The following is a 19665-nucleotide window of genomic DNA, read 5'->3' on the forward strand; positions in this document are numbered from 1 at the left end:
TTCTTCACAGAAAGGGTAATGGGCTGCCCAGGATGGTGGAGGGTAGAGGTGTTTAAGGAAAGAGTGGATGTGGCACTGAATGCCATGGTCTAGTTGATAAGGTGGTGTTCGATCTTTGGTTGGACTCAATCTCACAGGTTCTTCCTAACCTAAGTGATTCTGCAATTCTGTAAAACGGAATAGCAAAAATTATGACAGCTTATTCTTAGCCTTAGTGAAAGCATATTAGCCCCAAACACAGTAAAATTAGAAGGAAATCACAGTAAGAACCAGTACCAATGATAAAATAAATGCATTATGAGATACCATACCTTTCTTCCCAGTGAATGCTTTAACAAAATTTAAAGAAGCAGGGTATGACACATAAATCAGAAAACAAAACTAGAAGTCTTTGATGTATTCAATCTTATTCTGCTTTATAATCAGTTTAATACCTTTAAAACAGAAAACACCCTGACAATAAAGGACTTCTGATTTTTTTTCAGAGTAAACTCTAAGTGTGCCTTCTTGTTATACAAAATCTAGAATACTAGAAATTTCCAAAAATGTATAGCTCCGTCGAGAAGAAGCCATTTTTTTCACCTAAACGTAACATAAACCCAGCGATTCCATAAAAGGAGGGAATCACAAATTAACCATGGGAATTTGGAGTCAGGATTTATGCAACTAAGATGACTACAGCAGGCACCAGCAGGTGTCAATAAAACCTCCAAGATTACAAATCAGTCTTGCTTTTTGTGCTCCTACAAGTCACCTCCTTGCAGCCATTTATATGTGTTTTCCTTTAAACCCTTAAAACAAACAAAACCCCTACAATCCAATGCCTGTCACAATAGGAGAACTGGTTCACCTTAGAAGCCCCAGACCGTGGAAAATTCCTCCATTAGAAACTTCCCTTTGTTCTTCCAATGCCCACAGGACAAGAAGAGTTGCTGAACTTGCTCCTTTGTGCAAGTTACATTCCCTCCATTCCTCTCACTTGGCAAAAAATATTCCAGGGATCATCAGTTGTTAAGCAGTGCTCTGAGTTACACATACTTTGGTTTTTACATTGTTGAGCTTTTTAACCAACATAAATAAAGAAAACTTGCCCCTTTCCCCACTGTGCCCTACCCAAGTGGCTAAACAAATGGAGGGAAGCAGGCAATGATGGAAGAGGGAAAAATTAAATGGAAGGTCTGCACAACAAAGGCTTCATGTGCATAGTTAAAATATTAAAATGTGCTGCATCCATTCAGGAATGCCAGCTCCTATTCATTTGTTCTTTGGAAGTCTGTAAAAGCAGGAGTTTCTTTTTCCGATATTCTTCATTCACCTCCTCTGCTTGCTCATCTATGGATTTTCTTAGACATGTTTTAAGTTCCTCAATTCCTTCTCCAGTGTATGTAGATATAGGAATCACCTCTCTGAATTCAAGAGTATTTGCTGGAATAATATCTTCCTCTAGTAAGTGTAAGAAGTCTGAAAAATAGTAGTGAAAGAGTTAGTACAATCCCCTAATTCTTTATTACTACAAAGCCCATAAAATCCCATTAATAGAAAATAAACTTCGATAAACTACAGTTATAAACATAACTACAATTAATATACATATGATCTGCTTAATTAGTCTTTTAAAATATATCTAAAAAATCTCAGAAGACAAGTGCTAACATAGCAGTTACACCATTCTTAATACTGCCATGAGAGGACTCTATACACTTCCAATAAGTACAAAGAAATCCCAAGTTGCAGAATATGGGAGAGTACAGTCTTAAGCCTTTCTGGTTTCTACACACTCCAGGGAAGAGAAAGCAATTCACCCCAATGTAACTGCAAGATTGAAGTAAACCCACAAAGACCTGTCCAGATTTTTCATGTGTTTAGGCCAAAGTCACATGACAAGTGGTTTATATGTCAGTGACTGTAAGGGTACTTCTATGCACGTTACTCTTCCTCCAGAAGACACTGAGACTGGAAACTTACTTTCCCATATCATGGTTGGGAAAGATCATCTGGATATCTCTATTTTATTACAATCCTTTCCCAACAGTGAAGCCACTAAAAATGCATATAAACAGAGCTCTAAATGCAGGTAGTGATTTTAAACATATGTTCAAATAATAAATTTAATAGCTGACTTCAGTTTCAAACATCTCTCTGCCAATACAGAGTTATCCATATGAAATCTTTCTACTACTTTTGATGAAAGTTACTGTTGGAACTTCATTTACCCTGAGGATTCTTCAGTTGTGTCATAAGTTCATCCAAGTTATCCTTTGCACAAGGCAAATCCATTTTATTAATGGCAAGAAGTGCAGGCTTTGTTACAAGTTCCTCTTTGTACAGCTCCAGTTCCTTGAAAGAAAAGTAAATTTCCCTTAGTATTTGTCATTTAACAAGTGCTACTTCAATTTTACATCTTGTCTTGCTTTTGTTTAATTAGCCTTTCTTGCCCAAGCGGCTGCGAGTTTGACTCAGGTGCTCAAGGCTGATATATTGAAGAACAGAAAAAAATAATATTCAGTGATTCAGTAATTTTTTGCTCAAAGACAAATTTCAGGTAAACAAGCCACCTCATTCTGAAATGCCCTTTACAAAAAGAATGAGAGTTCTGTTTTTTGTTTATTCTGACATCCATGAACACAAAATCAGTTTCAGAAAAACTTCAGATCTATAAAACATGTAAGAAAATAATTTGAAGAGTGTTATAATTCTTAAACATTTTAATATTAGAAAATCACAGCCTGAAAAAACTAAGCAGCAATACCTGAAATTTAGAAGATTTATCAACTTAAGTCACACAGTTAGAAATAAATTTTAAATTATATAATATGAATTATTTTAATCAGAAACATAGTTAAGAGATGAAAACAGTGAATGTCTGGAAAGCTGGGGCCTGATGTCTTACCTATGTTAGTCTATGTAGTAAGGGCATCGAGGCAGGGCTTTAAGTGTCACCACGTATTTCTACTTCTTAAAATGCTATTGGATTGGGGAACTGAGAATGATGTGTCTTTTTACATTTACTGTAGGAAATATCCCACATGCTGCATAGATTAATCAATTCTATTAATAATTATGTGGTACCCAACATAAACTAGAGTGGTTTAACCTGGACAAGTAAAAATAGAGACTTCATAATTTTGGAATCTCTTTGTTAACAGAACTTGCATTGTAAATCCAGAAGACACCCTGACATTTGAATGTTTCTCAACCAAAGCTTTCTTGACTCAACATGTAACTACAACTGTCACATTTGAAGATGAGAACTTACCTTTGTTAGAAGCAGTATCGTTTCAAAGGCTGTTCTGAACTGAGTCTTGACAGACAGCTGAAACCCAGAAATATCAACCTGAAAAAGTTACACAAAAAGCAGCTTTGTGGTGTAAAATTATGTTACAGTATCAAGGTACTCTCTATCAACTACTTTGCCCTGAAATGTCCATGTGTTCACTCCTGGGCAAACAACACACCGCAACTATACAGCAAAGAAACATCAGAGGCTGGAGGCACAAACTGGTTATTTCTAATACAGTGTTTCTCAAAGGTCTGGTTTTTAAACTTATTATGGGAATCTTACAGAAAACAAACAAACACATTTTTGTTATGCTTAGAACACACCACTGTTCTAAATTAACTGGAAATTTTCAATGATGAATTTTATTTAAGAATTTAATTTATCATTAGTCATTTGAGTGCTCCATTCTGTAAACAGAATTACAGCTATATTTATGATAATCATGCAAATTACAAATTATTTTAGAAATTCCAACAACATTGCAATTAAGATGTATTTTATTTATTGCACATTGATTTCAATAAACTGTAAATTTTATTTAACTTACAACTAAGAGAAGCTGTTTAGTTCTTTCCACATGTTTGAGAAATCTGTGGCCCATTCCTTTGTTTGCATGCGCACCTTCAATCAGTCCTGGGAGATCAGCTACTGAAATCTAGGAAAACAAAAGTTTCAAACAAAATACTTCCAGTAAGCAAACCCAGGGACTTTAAACTATATACAGTGACTATCATTTCACATAAACAAAAGATCCCAGACAAAATAATATGCATTGGCTGTTTCAATACAATTACAATCTATGATTAGAAGCACATTAGACAAAATGCTGCTATTACACAGACCTGGTGCTCCTCACATTCCTCCTGCCTATTTTTTATAGCTGTCTGCAAAGTATAAAATAGAGGATAATAATACCTCAGCCTCAGCAGAGATCTTACAAAATTTAGCTATTACCAGACAATAAAACAGACTCTGAAAGGTGAGCAGGTTAGGCTATCACATTTGTACAGAATTCAAACTGTCACTAGAAAATAAAATAATGCCTGTTCCTTGTGGCTACAGAGCATTATTATTCCAAATACAAACCCACTTTACACTGCTCCCCTGAGAATGAGAAGATACAAGAATTTGACTTCTGTCCTTGAGCTCAAGTGGGAGTTTGATTAATCAATCAGCCAAAGCCCAGCAAAGACTACCACAATGGACAGGGACCTTTGTCATTTTCTCTGCTGTTGAGAGGATTGCTGGACAGCTGAGGCAAACCAAAAAAGAGCAGGATGATAATGAAACCATCAAAATAGCTACTCAATAAGTCATAGAAAACTAAGACAGAGAGTGAAGTAAAGAAGAGCAAAGGTAGGGTCTTCAAATCTATCTAATGCCCATTTAGACAGTAATTGCATTAAACTGAACAGTACCCAAAGCCAGTATACCATAAAATTTCCAGCGTGCTACTTATTGCAGAAGGGGGCTCAGATACTCTGTTAGAAAATGTAAGTGCTTCTGCTAGTTTTCATGATCTGGTACTGAAACTTGAAACCCAACTCTGCTCAGATCCTCTACTTTTGTATCTTTTTTACAAGCAGTAATGACAGACAGCACCAAGAAACTTGCACGTATTTTCTTTTTGATATTGTACTAAGATAAAATGAGTAAATTTTTTCTCCTTAAAAATGTCAATGTTCTGTAGGAGAAAATGAGTCATTGTCCCTTGAGTGATACAAGAAAGACACCTCAATTATTGCTCTTAATTACATTGCTTATGTTGTTTCAGCTTCAGCAGCTGCAATATGGAGAATACCTTTACTCCTAGAAGTTCTCCATGATCACAACCCCTTCATTCCCTCGACTTTAGAAAACAGGAATTTTGTCCACATAGTTCCTATACAGCACCCAAAACTGTGGTATAAAAACCATGAACTGTAGAAATGACCAACAGTAAGGATCACTGGCTATGACAAAAAGACTTCAGAAAAGAAAGCCAGGAGAAGAAGTAGATCTCTTGCTGGAGAAAGATACACCAGTATGAGCAAGAGATCCTCAATCATGGCAGACAGTTTTTTGAAAGGCCTATGCAAAATCCTGTTTATTTTCAGCATAGCTTTCTAGGATAAGCTACCCTAAACTAGAAGATAAAATGAATACAAAAAAAAAAAATCCCTTAGAAATACTTCATCTCTACAGGGAACCAGACAAACTAAACTTATTTTCTTTCCTACACAGCTTTGTTGAAGTTTGTTAAATGAAGGTTTCAAGCATCAGCTACTGAATCTCCCTAGCATTATCGGTTCTGAAAGCAAAAACAGTAGTTTTTTGTCTTTTCATATCTGAGGGTTATGTTTTTCTGGTTAACTCATCTGAAACCCTTTTATGCACTCGCCTTTTATCTTGAAAGTGATGAGTCCACTGCTGCATGTATCATACACTTCAAAAACAAAGTAAAAGCACATCAAAGAAGATTCAAGCTTGAGGAATGAAAACATTTGCTGCAACTTTTAAGTGAAGCTGGGGTCCAAAATCTAAGAGCCTCTCTAGTCTCATTTAGCACTGGTTTCCTCCTCAGTGGATACTGCAGAAAGGATTCCAGGCACAATTATCTGACAACTTTTGTCTGAAGAAGCTGGGTGGTACAGAGTTCACAAAAATTAAGGTGGTAGGGCTATAACTCCACCAGTCTTTCAGAACTACAGTTTGCCACAAAAGGAACTGGACCCAGGTGCCTCACCTATCAGGTAGTGCACTATCCTGGCTGTTCAGGTAATCACTATCATGTCATACTATTTCAGTTTTTAATTAAAAAACCCAAACCGTCAAACAAAAAAACACTCCTACACCCCAAAAATCAAACCAAACCAACAAAACCCCCACAAACACAAAAAAATGAAAAAAAAAAATAAAAAAATGAGCAGCCAACCTTGAAAGTCATAACAAGAAGTTAAGGTAACAGGGTTATAATCTCAAAACTCCCTGCCATTCACTAATGTAGATCTTCAGCTATTGGACAAATGTAACACTATTTGCATTCTGAAAATTACTCACTCAGTCCACAGCTCTCTGTACAGGCAACTTACATAAAATTTGCTTCTTCTAAATAAAAACAACAGGCTGGTCTCTGAAACAGTGATTTTTCTCAAGTCCTAAACTTGTAAGTGTATACAGCAATCTCAGTTCCATAAACAATTTTGTACCTCTAAGATTGTAAGCCAGGATTAGAACCACAGAAAGAAGGTAAGGGAAAATGAGAAGCTATTTATTAAAGTGACTTGAAATAAGCTCTACAGCATAACACTATATTTAGCTATGAAACTCTCTTATTATTACTTCATAAAACAGTACTTTTCCCACAACTCCTGTTAAGTCCATGTAATTGCATTTGACATGTACATATAGCTACACTTATGAAAAGACAAGTTTTCATAAAAATAACTAAAATTTTTCATTCTCTTTCTGAAATTTTGTTAAGGAACAGAAATAGTCAGTCCATGTAACTTTAACAATCAGAGTGAAGTTTCATACCAACCTGCTTATAATCCGCATACATGATCTTTCCTAGTTCAGGCTGTATCGTTGTGACTGTGGCAAGGGGACAGGAAGAAAATAAAACTGGTTTTAACATTTAAAAAAATGTTAAAGTTACAAAACATTTAAATATTGTAGGACTTTCTCAGTGTATTCATATTAAATGAATGTGCAGTAGCAAAAAAAAAAAAAAAAAGAGGAAAAGGAAAAGGAGCAATGAGAAATCAAAATAAGAAAGATGCAAATTAGACCATAAAAAATCCAGTGCTTCACCAAGTCCTGTCCCTTTTTGCAGTTCTGCTCCAGTCATCCCAAAATAGGAACAGTGAAGGTAGAGAAGTCTCAGACACAAAAACTATTACCTAGACTTTGGATTAGCTCCCAAGCAGGGATAAAACAGTGAAAGGTAAAGTGAAATTGGACTCTTCCAACTAAGAAAAGGCCATAGAGAATTGGGAATGGTGCAAAAAGGTCAGTAGGAATTATCAGTACCTGCACTCTTTAATTAAAGTAGATCAGACAACTAATTCTAATTTACAGATAGAAAAATAATAAAAAAATCTGTCCATTTTTCAGTGGACAGATTAAAACCCCAAAATCTTATCTATTGCAAGTGGTAGCAAATTCTAAAGCATACAAGATATTTTTGCAAAGGAACTTGACAGTACATATTCAGTAGACTGAGGATATTACACACCACTGAGAGTCTCAGTTGCAATAAAATGAGCTGAGGAAAAAAATAAATGCTAAATAGACCCTGAATTAGTAGGTTGAAGAATTGTGGAGGTGTATACATGAAAAACTGAGGTGGATAAAAAACTGGACACTGGGGCAGCAAGTATCTCCTTGAAGTATTTCTTATCATTAAAATGCCAGTTAACATTGCTATACCCTATTCTTTATTATAAACCTTTATTATAAGCAAGTCAGTGAAAAAGACATTTTGCTCTTGGGAAATACTACTGCTCTAAAAATAAGAGTATGAACTTACATGCATAATTTGCAATCTCAGGTTTGGCATGAGAAATCTTGCTTAACAAGGATGACTTTCCCGCATTTGGAAACCTAGAAGGAAAGTCAGGATTGATACACTGAATAAACACCTATATGATTCCTGTATACTTATTTCCAAATGTTTTCTTTGATGCTATCAACTCATTTTCACACTCATCTACTCAGACTATTTTTTTTTACAAAACAAACAAGACCCAGGGTATTATGATTTAATTTTTGACATCAAATGTGAATGATTTTTCTAAATCCAAGGACGCAGGCAGGAGAGTTATGTAAATACATGTGTAATATATTTAAGAGAAACCCTTCAAAGTCACTCAGACAGAAATACAGCATTACCATCCAGGCATACCTGGATTCACTCTTTAAGTGCCATAGCTAATTTTGTAAATTATGCTTGCATTCTAAAAAGCTGTCATGCAAACCTATCTTCCCAGTTGGATTTATAGTCTCTTAGCATACACATCATGGTTTATCAAAGTCTACACCTGAAATACCAAGGATACCTATGCTAGAGTTTAGCTAACACAGCAAAGGAAATGTAAACTCTGAGTGAGACTGTACACAGACACACATGTGCACAGCTTATGTGTGGATTTAAGGCAGCAAAGCTGTATGGGGGACCCCGAAATTAATACTAACCTGTTTTGTTACCAAGTAAACCTAAAAGAACACCTAGGAGCTGGTCTGTGCACACCTGCCTGTTGTAACATTTTCCCTTTACGAGGGATAGCTATACCTGCATCCTTACACAGAAGTGTTCCTTAAGGGATACACACCAGCTTTTATAAAAGATAAAAGCTTCATGTACCCACTGAAGTGGAAACCTAAGTTAAGACTGAAATTGTAACACCCACTTGTTTTAAAGATTAACCCGAGCTGGAATGGGCACAATAGCTTTGATACATGTAAAACTTGAAGTTAATCCTGACATCAAAGGATAGACTACAGTTCTTTTTCTTAGCACTCCATCCAGAAAGTCCACACAAGACTTGTGTTCCAGTCAAATTCACAAATATTCACCACAGCAAGAGCAAAGAAAACTCTTTCTACAGACTGTATAACTCAACACAGTCACAAGATACAAAGGCAGGTATCCCACAGAAAACCAAATACTCTCCACTCGAATACACGGAGAACCGTGGCCTGTTAACAAGGCTAGTACTATACTACATGCCTTTATAAAGGGGCTGCACACAAATCTTTCTTAAAAAAAATAAAGCAACCTAATGACTCTTGTTAAAACAGAGAAACTACTGAGTGCAGTTTTCATACACTCTGATGTTCAAAGGTGCCTTAAAGACATTCCAGAAGGCTACTCTGGTCATATCCTCAAGAGAGCACTTTGTTTCCACTGAAGCAGAATATGTTCTTTGAAGTTTAAATTGCAACCTAGACTAACACATCACAACCTGTACCCAAACTTGATGGGCCTTTCTCAAGTCTACATATTTTAGGGTTTTTTTAACATGATCTAATAGCAAACCACTCACAAAAAAGGTGAAAATAGCAAACACAAAGAGATCAAAGAACAACCACAAACTATTGGAGGCTGATTCATATTCTCAATAAGAAAATTATATGCTTCTCTAATTGAATGATAATGATTTTTGTATCCATTTTGAAGGCAAACTGTCAGCTAAAATACAAGATTAAAGAAGCAACAGCATCATAAAACTCCTGTACTTTCACACTGAACAAAACAAGAAAAAAATTCTATCATGTAATTACTGAAGACCAATTGAAAATTATGTAACTTTAGAGAAATTTTATATTAACAAAATTATTTCTAACAACAACAACAACAACAAAAAGTTAGAAAACCATGCTGTCTTCAAGCTTCCATTTTTTATTGGTATATACCAACTAGATTATTTCCACCTCAAACTCATCATTTTGTGTTTCCTATGTTTTTCTATTAATAAAGAGCACAGGGCTGATTTATGTTAGCAGATGCTGAATAGAACAATAGTTGTACTACACTACAAGTGTAGGTTCTTGAAAGCTTTCTCCAAATAAAAATATATTTATCTGCTTTGCTATAAAACAGCAACATCAATATGCAAGTCCTAGTGTTGTAGTTTGTAATTACTTCCTTCCAACATTACAAGCTGGTTTTTTGGGGAGAGTAGGAAACAGCCTTTGGAATTCACTTCAGAATTGCTACTGAAAGGATCTACTTGTGCCAGTGCCATGAAGTTAAACATACAATATGCAGTGTTCTTGGCTCTGTTTTGCACCTCCTACCTACTAAATAAATATTGTGATAATAATATTGTGGCTATCACTGCAACTGCTAAATACAATTAAATTACTAATTATGTATTATCCTGATTCATGAAGCCCTTCACTCACCAAAACATCATGAATACTTTCAAAATGTTAAAATTAATTTTAATAGCTTTAAACTCAATCTAATTTTTTCAAATTGCAAATAACTTAAATGACAATGCAAATGCATAATTAACACTCATCATCAAAAATTTCTTTGAAATCTAATCTGAAATATACTACTTTGTTTTCTAATACTAGTTTTCTAATTACAGTACTTACCCAACTAAGCCAACATCTGCTATAAGTTTCAAATCAAGGTGAACAGTTCTCTTCTGACCCTTGCAAGGCAGAAAGTTTGTTGCCAAAGAGCCTCCAAGACCTCCACGAGCTGCTAAGAATCTCTCTCCTACTGCATTTAGCTCTCCTGAAAATAAATTTGTTAGTGAAAAAACACAATCCCCTGCAGTAGCTCAGCTGTTATTTTCCACTTAAGTGTCTCTAGTTATGAGACAATTTTCTATATGCTTCCTGGCAAGAACTGTGCCCTCAAGGTCACAGTGATTTTCCTTGTTTGGCAACAAATGAAAGCCATCACACCCCAGTATTCTTCTGTCATACAGTCAAGTCACCTCAAGAAAACTGCAGACAGGCAAAGTATGGCCAAGATGGAGGTTCTGAACCTTTCAATATTTGAATTCAATAATGCATTCATAAGATGTGCCTCTTTTCAGATGGTGCATATTTTTCCATTAAGATGCAGACTGTGAGATCTCCCTTAGGGTCAGAATAATTAAAACAACAAAAAAAGACCAATATTTGGATATCTTTACCCCTCTGATATGCCTGAATTATTATCAAATCTTGCAATACCTCAATCTAGTTAAATATCCAAACCAGGGCAATTTCAGAATTTAGTTTTAATTCTAAACAGTCTGAAAAACAAAAACTCTGAGAAACTGCAAATGAACCATTGAGAGATATTCAAAGAGTAGTACTGGAAGAGATCTTCCTGGTGAGTAAAAAACAGATATGCATTTTAAGTAATCTAAAATGTTGACATTCAGCAAGGATCTTTGGTCTTTTCGTAATTCATAAAGACATACGGACATTTACTTGGGTTTATGACCTCACATAATTTATGTGAGGTCATTAATGGTTTTGTGGAGGATCAGCATGGCTTCCAGCCTTTAACACTTGCTTCCAACAGTAAAGGACTTGTATGTAGTGATACAAACCAACTACTGCTAATTTCTGGAAGGGGTCCCTACTTTTCCAACACTTTCTACAGTATATTTGTCAACTCTTTGTCCGAACAAAGAAAAACACAGCCATATTTTGGAAAATGTGTAACCTTAAAACATCCTAGTACTAGAAATCCACTCAATGTTATCAATAAATGTGACAAACATTAGATACCTTAAAACAAAGCAAATGTTCTTACCAATCTGCTTGCCCTCATCATCAAGAACTGAAATTCCCAAAGGCACATGAACTTCACAATCTTTTCCTTTTTCACCTTTCAGAGCTGTAACACTGGGAAATATTAAACCAGGATTAGTAACTTAAGCTGCCATTTTGCTTTCAGGTAAAGCTGAAAGTAACAATTCTCATTAAATAGATTCTTACCTGCTGTTGGCTCCTGTTCCAGCTACAAACCGCTTCTGGGGATATTTCTCCCTAATGTTCTTTAAGGTAGTCTTGTCACGGGCGACGAACCAGACATCACCACCTCTTCCTCCTTCCCCTCCCAGATTAGGGTAACCCATTCCACCAGTTCCTCCTCTCACATAGACCCGCAAATTGTCGATGAAGTTGCTGTACTAATAAAACAACAGGTTCAACATCAGCTAATTACGTTCCGTTTATATTTCGCTTATGGAAATGTGTGAAAAATCTCTTGGACTGATCTTTCCTGTCAATAGATGAAACTTCCGAAAGCAGAGCGTAGTTTTTAATCAGTGTTTGGCATGTCTTCCCCGGCAGCGACACCTCACGGCGCGCAGGGCCGGGCTGGGCCGGAGAGCCGCGTGTGCCGCCCCCCGGGACATCGCCGACGGGCCCTGACGGGCGCCGGGCGCTGCGGCCAGCACGGCTCAGGACGGGAACCGGCCTGCGCCACCCGGCACACGGGAACCCCCGGAGAGACCCCGCAAGCTGGACCGCGGCTCCCCGCCAGCCCTCCCCGCCACCCGAGCGCTGCCTGCGGCTCTATCCCCGCCGCTCCCCGGGCCGGCCGCACTGACCTTCCGCAGCACCGCCGCGCCGCACCGCACCATGGCGGGAGCGGCCGCCGCTCGGGCCCAGGCTCAGGCCCAGGCCCGTGGCTGTGCACAGGGCACGGGGCAGGAGGGCGGGCCGGCTCCGGCTGCCGCACGGCGCCAGCAGAGAAGCGGCCCCGCTCCGGCGCTGCAGCCGCGCAGGCGCGGCCCGGCCCGCGGGCTCCCTCAGCAGTGAAACCTCAAAGGAGAGACCCGGGGCAAAGCACCACCTGGGCTTGTATCACACAGTCCTGTGGAGCCGGCGGCTCCTGCTATGTCACTGGCTATCTCTTGTCACCTGCTGGGTCTCTTGTCCCTTGGCTGGCGCCACAGGTCCCCGTACCCTGTGTAATGCCAGGGATGGGCGCCACTCCACGGCCTTTACAATCCAGCAGTGGGAGGTGGCCACCACCAGTACGCCAAATCGAAAGAACACAAGACTGAGCATGTGGACTAATTAGAAAGAAAAGACTAGAAAGAAAATAATAATTTAAGCAGCAGAAGATAGAATACTAATTAATAACTAGATGGCTGATGAACTTTGACTTATTTGCTTACTAAAATATGTATATAAAGTCTTGAGAATTGGTATGCTTGATTTGTGGAAGACTTCCACCTCGCACCCTTCGCAGAATAAACGATGTCTCCCTTAGAAAGGAGAGATTTATAAACCTGGCTCTGTCGGTGTTTAGAGAGTCCCTAAATTGGCAGCAACAGGAGTGCCTGAGGGGAGAGGTTTTGGTTCCAGCAGCGTGTCCTCTCCTTGGAACCTGTGTGCTGGCTCACTGCTGTGTGCTGGACCTGTTAAAGGCTGTAGGTCATATGCTGGTGTGCTCTCCTTCAAGAAACTGAGACCTTAAAATTATGCTCTTTTACAGGACAAGTATTCTTATAAATGAAAAGCTAGACTTGCCAATACATCAAGCAATATAGCAAATTTATTAATTTGTTTGATAAAAGGTGAGTAAATTTTACAGCACTGGGTGTGTGGGGGTATCTGCCCCAAGCAACACACAAATTCAGGGTTTGAATGGCAATCTTCTTATACCATTCTAGGCATTTCACTTCCTCAAATTCTCAGTTATTTTCTACCTGCTTTCCTTCATAATCAGCAGTTGTGGCTTTTGAAGATCTGTTGGGGAAGTGGTCCAAGATGGTCTTCTGATGTCTCTCCAGCCTCCCATTCTTCTTTTAAAATATCTTTTTTTCCACTAGCATTATTTTTGGTTATGCAGTTTGTCTAAGCAAGCATATATATTCTGTTAGTCAGCATACATTTTGCAAGCTTTCTTTTAGTCATTCCACAACCTAAAGCTAGCATGTCTAAAAAATGTCTTCATAGGGCCTCTTCCTCAGTTATTACAAAAATTAAAGTCAGCATGTTTCAAAATGCCTTTGTAAGGCCTCTCAGTTCATGTTAGTCCTACTTCCCCTTTTTAAGTGATTACAAATTCTTCTATACTCAAAAAAACACAGTTTATAGGATAATTTGGAACTTACACTACAAGGTAGTTTAAAGCTTATATTAATTACTTGTAGGTAATTACAATTTTGTTGTTAAAACAAATTTTAGCTAAAAGTTTACTGTTATATAGTTACCTTGTTACACCTTACTTCCATGCCTTACTTCAGCTGACTCTTAAAACTCTTCTTTATCGTAATCCCATGGTCTCTGTCTGCATTGCTCACATACACACATACATAGGTGGGTGCTATTTTATTGACACAAATCACAACTTGATTTCTCACTGTATGACAGTTAAAAATACATGGCTTTAATAAGGCTTAAAGTGTTTCACATTTTTTAAATGTTCACAAATCTAAGAAATGATTTTGTAAATTGTGACATCAGTAAGGTCTGAAGCGTAAAACTGGTGAAAAAACATAGAGTCATAGAATGACTTGTATTGGAAGGGAGTTCCAATTCCATCCAGTTCCAATCCCCCTTTCACAAGCAGGGACACCTCCCACTAGACCAGGTTGCTCCAAAACCCTTGCCAGCCTGGCCTTGAACACTTCCAGGGATGAGGTATCTCTGTTTCTCTGGGCAACCTGTGCCAGTGTTTACGACCCTCACAGTAAAGGACATTTCCTTTATGTATTCCTTCCTTGTATCTAACCTAATTCCTAATTTCCACTTTTAGTCTGAACCTACTTCCACTTGTACTATCACTACAGTTTCAGATAAGTCACTCTCCAGCTTCCCTGTACGGCCACTCCACATACTTGAAGGTTACTATAAAGTCTCAACACAGTCTTCTCCAGGCCAAACAGCCCAAATTTTCCTGGCCTGTCTTCAGAGGGGAGATGCTCCAGTCCCCTTAGCAACTTCATGGCTTCCTCTGGGCTTGCTTCAACAGTTCAATGTCCTTGTGTTGGGAGCACCAGAATTCCACACAGTATTCCAGGTGGAATCTCATGAGAGCAGAGCAGAGGAAAAAAATCACCCCCAAGTTCTTTCATAAGCCTCTATTTTGTAGATAAATATTTCTTTGACAAAATGAGCATGTTTTTATTGTGTTTTTTCTTAAGCACTATTCCTCATCAAAAAGTAAATATTTTTATGTTCCTTCTTACAGCTTTTCCACAAGGCTTTACATTCTTGTTTGCACCTGCTAGCTGCCTGAGAAGAATCATTACCATTTACAGTAATTTAATACTAAAAATAACTTTAACAATGCATGTTACCTGCTACATAATAAAATAATTTGTAAAAGATTTAGAAAACAGTGGTATGCCTTATGCATCCTAAATGTCCCAGCAGAATCTTTAAGTTCATGTGATTGGCAGAACAGAAATTATCACCACAGCAAAAAATTCAGAACTCCCATGTTGTGCTTTCAGATCATGGAGACCACATCTGCAGCTGTGTAGCAGGTAATATGTAACATTTAGTGGGAAGTGTTTTGAAGTGATCAGTTTAGAATGTCATTACTGAAAAGTAGCAAATGTGGGCCTGGCCTTGTCCTTGGGGAATTTACCTGAGGGCTTGCAGGCTGAGACTCCCATACTCTGATGTCTCCAGAGGTGCAACCACGTCATGAACAGCTCCCTGTGATCTCCATCTCTCTCTCTAAGTTAGGTCAGCTGAACTTGAACTGTAATTTCTTATCTTTGAAAAGAAGAAAAGTGACCTGGCCAACCACAGACCCTGAAACCTGACCTCAGACTCACTGCAAAGCTTTGGAAAAACTCACGTTTGCTGTATTAATTCCCAAAAACATTTGATATGGTATCACCTGGGTATGAATGAGCTTATTTGGGTTAGAAGAAAAACTGAAAAATGAGATAGCCACAAATAAGGTTGAAAAGAAAGATGCCAGGCTTAAAGGGTTAGTTTTAGGATAGTCTTATTTGATATTTTTTGTAGTAGTCCTGATAAAATCAGTAAGAGTATGCTCATGAAATTTGGAAATGAGATATACTTAGGAATCACCGTAAGTACAGAAATGTGCTACTTTTGGCTGGGATAATTTTTTTCACAGTAACTAGAATGGGGCTGTGGTTTAGATTTGTGCTAAGAAGAGTGTTGATAGTGCAGGGAATTTTTAGGTGTTGCTGAGCAGGGCTTGCATGGAGCTGAGACCTTTTCTGTTCCTCACCCCAGTCTGTCAGTGAGTTCATGGGAAACTGGGAAGGGACACGGTCTGGACAGCTGGCCCCAACTGACCAAACCATCTCCCATACTATGTGGCATCATGACCAGTAAAAAAAGTCAGGGAAAGAAGAAGGAAAGAAGAACAGTTCAGTCATGGTGTTTGTCTTCCCAAGCCACTGTTACGTGTGACAGGCCCCTGCTTTTCTGGAGATGGCTGAACACCAGCCTGCCCATGGGAATTTGTGAATGAATTCCTTGTTTTGCTTTGTTTGCTGCACAGCTTTTGCTTCCCCTGTTGAACTGTCTGTATATAACCCCACAAGTTTTCTCACTTTTACACTTCCAGTTCTTTCCCCCACCCTGCTCATGAGGGAGTGAGGGAGCAGCTGCATGGTGCTTTAGTTGCTGGCTGGGATTAAACCACCACAAGGAAGTATCTCAGGAGATGGATTTCATTTAATGTAGGGAGGCAATAATGTCATTGTGTAAGACCCAGGTAAAATCTCGTTTGAGGTACTGTGAAAACCTAATCCATTATTCTATAGCTGAGCTAAGGTTGAACTAAGAGAGGGCCAGAGGGAAGTTAGGTTCATCACCAGAGACCTTGAGAGCCTTTCAAAGGAACAGATCTTAGGATGGCTCAGCTTGTTTACTGCAATAAAACAAAACCACAGAGGAGACACAAGTGCTGTCTATAAATATATCAGGAAAGTAAACATGAAGGATGAAAACCATTTAAATGAAGGGGAAAGACACAAGAACAAACAGGTCTGTACTATTCAGTAATAAATCTATCAGGAAACCAGAATAATGTTTCTAGACATTTCTGCAATTGACTAATGAAAGTGCCTTTCCATGGAACTAGTGGGAACAAAAATATTTCTATTTTTAATATGGCACTTGATAAATGTGTGTGGTGATTGTATAATAGAGCTTTTTTGAAGTGGCAGGGAACTAGACCCTGTCATTCAGGAGGATCTTCCTGTTCTGTGTTACCATGCCAATTCATAGTACAAACAGCAGAACATTTTGTCCAGATTTATGATTAATAATATGGGAAGGACCTGTCAGTTTTCTCTGAATAGTAGGCAAGGTTCAGAAGTCCTTACAAATGCAACAGTTAGATTGTGTTACTGTGACTTCAGTAAAGCATATGATGTCAGCATTCTATAGAAAATAATAGAAAGAAGGAAATAAGCAAAAGAACTTTTAAGTGAGATTAAAAAAGCACAGGTAAGTTGCAGATAGTTCTTCAAGGATCAAGTCACAGGCCCAGAGCCCTGCTTGGATATCAGTACAGGTATGTATCAAATGACACCCTGGTTTTGTGCCGTGTTCTGCTTTTGTGGTACACAGGGTTTCAATTTAGTCCTTTCAGCTATTAAGAGCAGCCTGGTCTGAAGCTGGTCTACTTAGCAGAGCCATAAATTCAGTGTGCTGCACTTCCTTAACACACAGCAGGAGATTAACATGTTAATGTGCAGACTGGCTCAGAGATGCCAGCAGAGCTACTAACCAGTGTTCATTCATCTCATGTAATTAATCCACAACTTGACCTCAAGAAACAGAAATAAAGAGATGGTCTCCTGTATGTTATGAGTTGAAGATGTTAAATTTATTGATGTAACACTAGATTTGTTTCAAGAGAAAGCAAGTTTCTGCCAACAAGCTCGTTCCAGCAGGGAATTAAGCAACATTTCATTTGAAGTGTGGCACTGTGTGTTTTCTGGAATCTGTAAGTGGCTCATCACACATACATGATGCTAAGAATTACTGAAACAGAATCATTAAACACTCTGAAATTTGAGGATATTTAGATGTTTCATTGTCAATACCTAACTTCAAAAATGTATCTGGTCTCCTGAAGAGGCTCTGTTTGCCAGGGCAGGACTGATTCTATCACCTTTGTCCACTGATTGCATTGGGTGTGTCATACTTGATCTTCAGTAACAGGTCTGGGAGCACTTCAGTGTCAAGCCTGATGGCAGAACATCACTCTGTCATTTTTTTATTTCAGAAGCTGCTAATCAGTGATGCAGAGGGTGACTCAATTCTTTATCCTCAGTGAATCAATCCTGTTTACGTACAAGTGTGCCCATGTCACAGAGATATATATAATTCAGTCACAAAAGGCTGGTAGCATTTTAAAGGTTTCCAAACTGATTTATACATAGCCAATGCATATTCTGAGTTTTGTGATAAATAATTCTTCAGTTCCTGCTCTTTCCTTCTTACTGTGTACTTCACGTATTTGTATATGATTGCTTGAAAATCACAAGGGTACAGCCACCTCAAATCATAGTTTTACCCCTCTCTTTTCTCTCATGGTACAAATTACTAAGTAGTGTACTGTCATCAATTCTAACAAGAAGCAGCCATAAAATCTCTTCCCCCAACAATTTTAAAACTTTCACCAGCAATTTTTTGAAATTTGTGCTATATGTGGTGTTTTTCTCAGTCTAGAAAAGAACTAACTTCTATGGAAATATGTAGAAATAAAGCTGGAATATTTTAGCAATACAGCTTTATTTAAAGTAGAGTCAAAATAATAAAAAAACCAAAGTCAATTTTTCTTTCCTTGCCTTTCTGAACATGCACACAGCTGGTAAGTTGGCATAATGGTCTTTCTAATTGACAGAAGTAATTTCACCAACATACCCGAGGTCCAAATATTGTAAAACATTGATGTATTACTTTTACACTTTTATAGAGAAAGATAAAGAGATTTAACCAATACCAAAGATACGCTCTTCAGTACAATAAAGTCCCACTAGATGGAAGCACCTCAGCTTCCATAATAGCAGGAGTAAGTGAAAGTACAGTAGTTTAAAACACATCCTATGGAAAAGTATAAATGTTGGAAGAATTTTGAGGGAAACGTTTTATTTTGCCCAGATTCATCTATCAACTAAAAAATTAAAAATCCCCAAAATAGACACTTTTACTATGAGCCATATGAGCTACCTAATAAAACTCCACGTCAAGCAACTGTGCTGGAGTCCTTGGGTTTACATGTAGTGTATGCTGTAGCTTAGGAATTCTTTTGGAAGTCCTGCAGAATTAAGAACACATCACAGTTTTTCTCTAAATCCCATTTATATTTAGTCGTTAGCTTAAAAAAATCTTTCCAAAGCACATGGATAAGTTCTCTGCTTTAAGGACTTTCCCCTTCAGCCCAAGCTTTTACATAGCCTTCAGGTACATTAGATTTTACAAAGGTGGTCACAGATTGATTTTTCTTGACTTTCCTTTTCTTGTTCTGAAATAGAAATGTTAATGACTAACTTAATAAACATGATCAGTGACTGTCTTCATGATGCTTCCATCCTACAAACTTCATGTAACATTTCACAGGTTTATTAATTGCCAGTAACCTTGATCTCTGCAAACTTGAATTCATGGGTTCATCTTTGTTCCAGGTGGCATTCTCCCACAGGTGGTGGTCCTTCAGTGCATGACTGACAAAGTGGATAACATCAGAAATGAAATACAGAAGGCAGCCTTCAGAATCTATTTCACTTAGAGATGTGATTTTTTTTAGACACTATCAATGAATTTCCATGTAGATTCCTAAGAGAATATTGTTGACTAGGTGGCGTTTTAAAAAGAGGTATTTTTATTTCAAAGGATTTTCCCAACAAAAATCTATTCCTTAGCATTTTGATTTCTATAGGTGTGTTCTCTGAGTACCCGAAGACTAAAAGTGGTGGATTGAACTAGAA

The 19665-nt window shown here is 38.0% G+C and overlaps 1 protein-coding gene across 3 annotated transcripts; it reads right to left on the reverse strand.

The window, feature by feature from the left end:
* Positions 1-390: 390 nt before the first annotated feature.
* GTPBP10 (GTP binding protein 10) lies at positions 391-13160 on the reverse strand. 3 transcript variants are annotated; one of them, XM_086858075.1, is made up of 10 exons: positions 12331-13160; positions 11714-11907; positions 11529-11620; positions 10367-10511; positions 7791-7864; positions 6801-6853; positions 3828-3935; positions 3257-3334; positions 2214-2337; positions 391-1461 (listed from the first exon to the last, which is right to left on the reverse strand). In XM_086858075.1, the coding sequence occupies exons 1-10, from the start codon at positions 12361-12363 to the stop codon at positions 1235-1237; spliced, it is 1128 nt and encodes a 375-aa protein (XP_086714201.1). In that variant the 5' UTR covers positions 12364-13160; the 3' UTR covers positions 391-1234. The 3 variants fall into 3 exon arrangements, with proteins under 3 accessions (XP_086714201.1, XP_086714194.1, XP_086714208.1); XM_086858068.1 differs by having other exon boundaries at positions 12689-13124; XM_086858082.1 differs by having other exon boundaries at positions 11714-11902; positions 12331-13084.
* Between the last annotated feature and the right edge of the window lie 6505 nt (positions 13161-19665).

Source organism: Cyanistes caeruleus, chromosome 1 (genome assembly GCF_971803275.1).
Source record: "Cyanistes caeruleus chromosome 1, bCyaCae1.hap1.1, whole genome shotgun sequence".
Classification (NCBI taxonomy): domain Eukaryota; kingdom Metazoa; phylum Chordata; class Aves; order Passeriformes; family Paridae; genus Cyanistes; species Cyanistes caeruleus.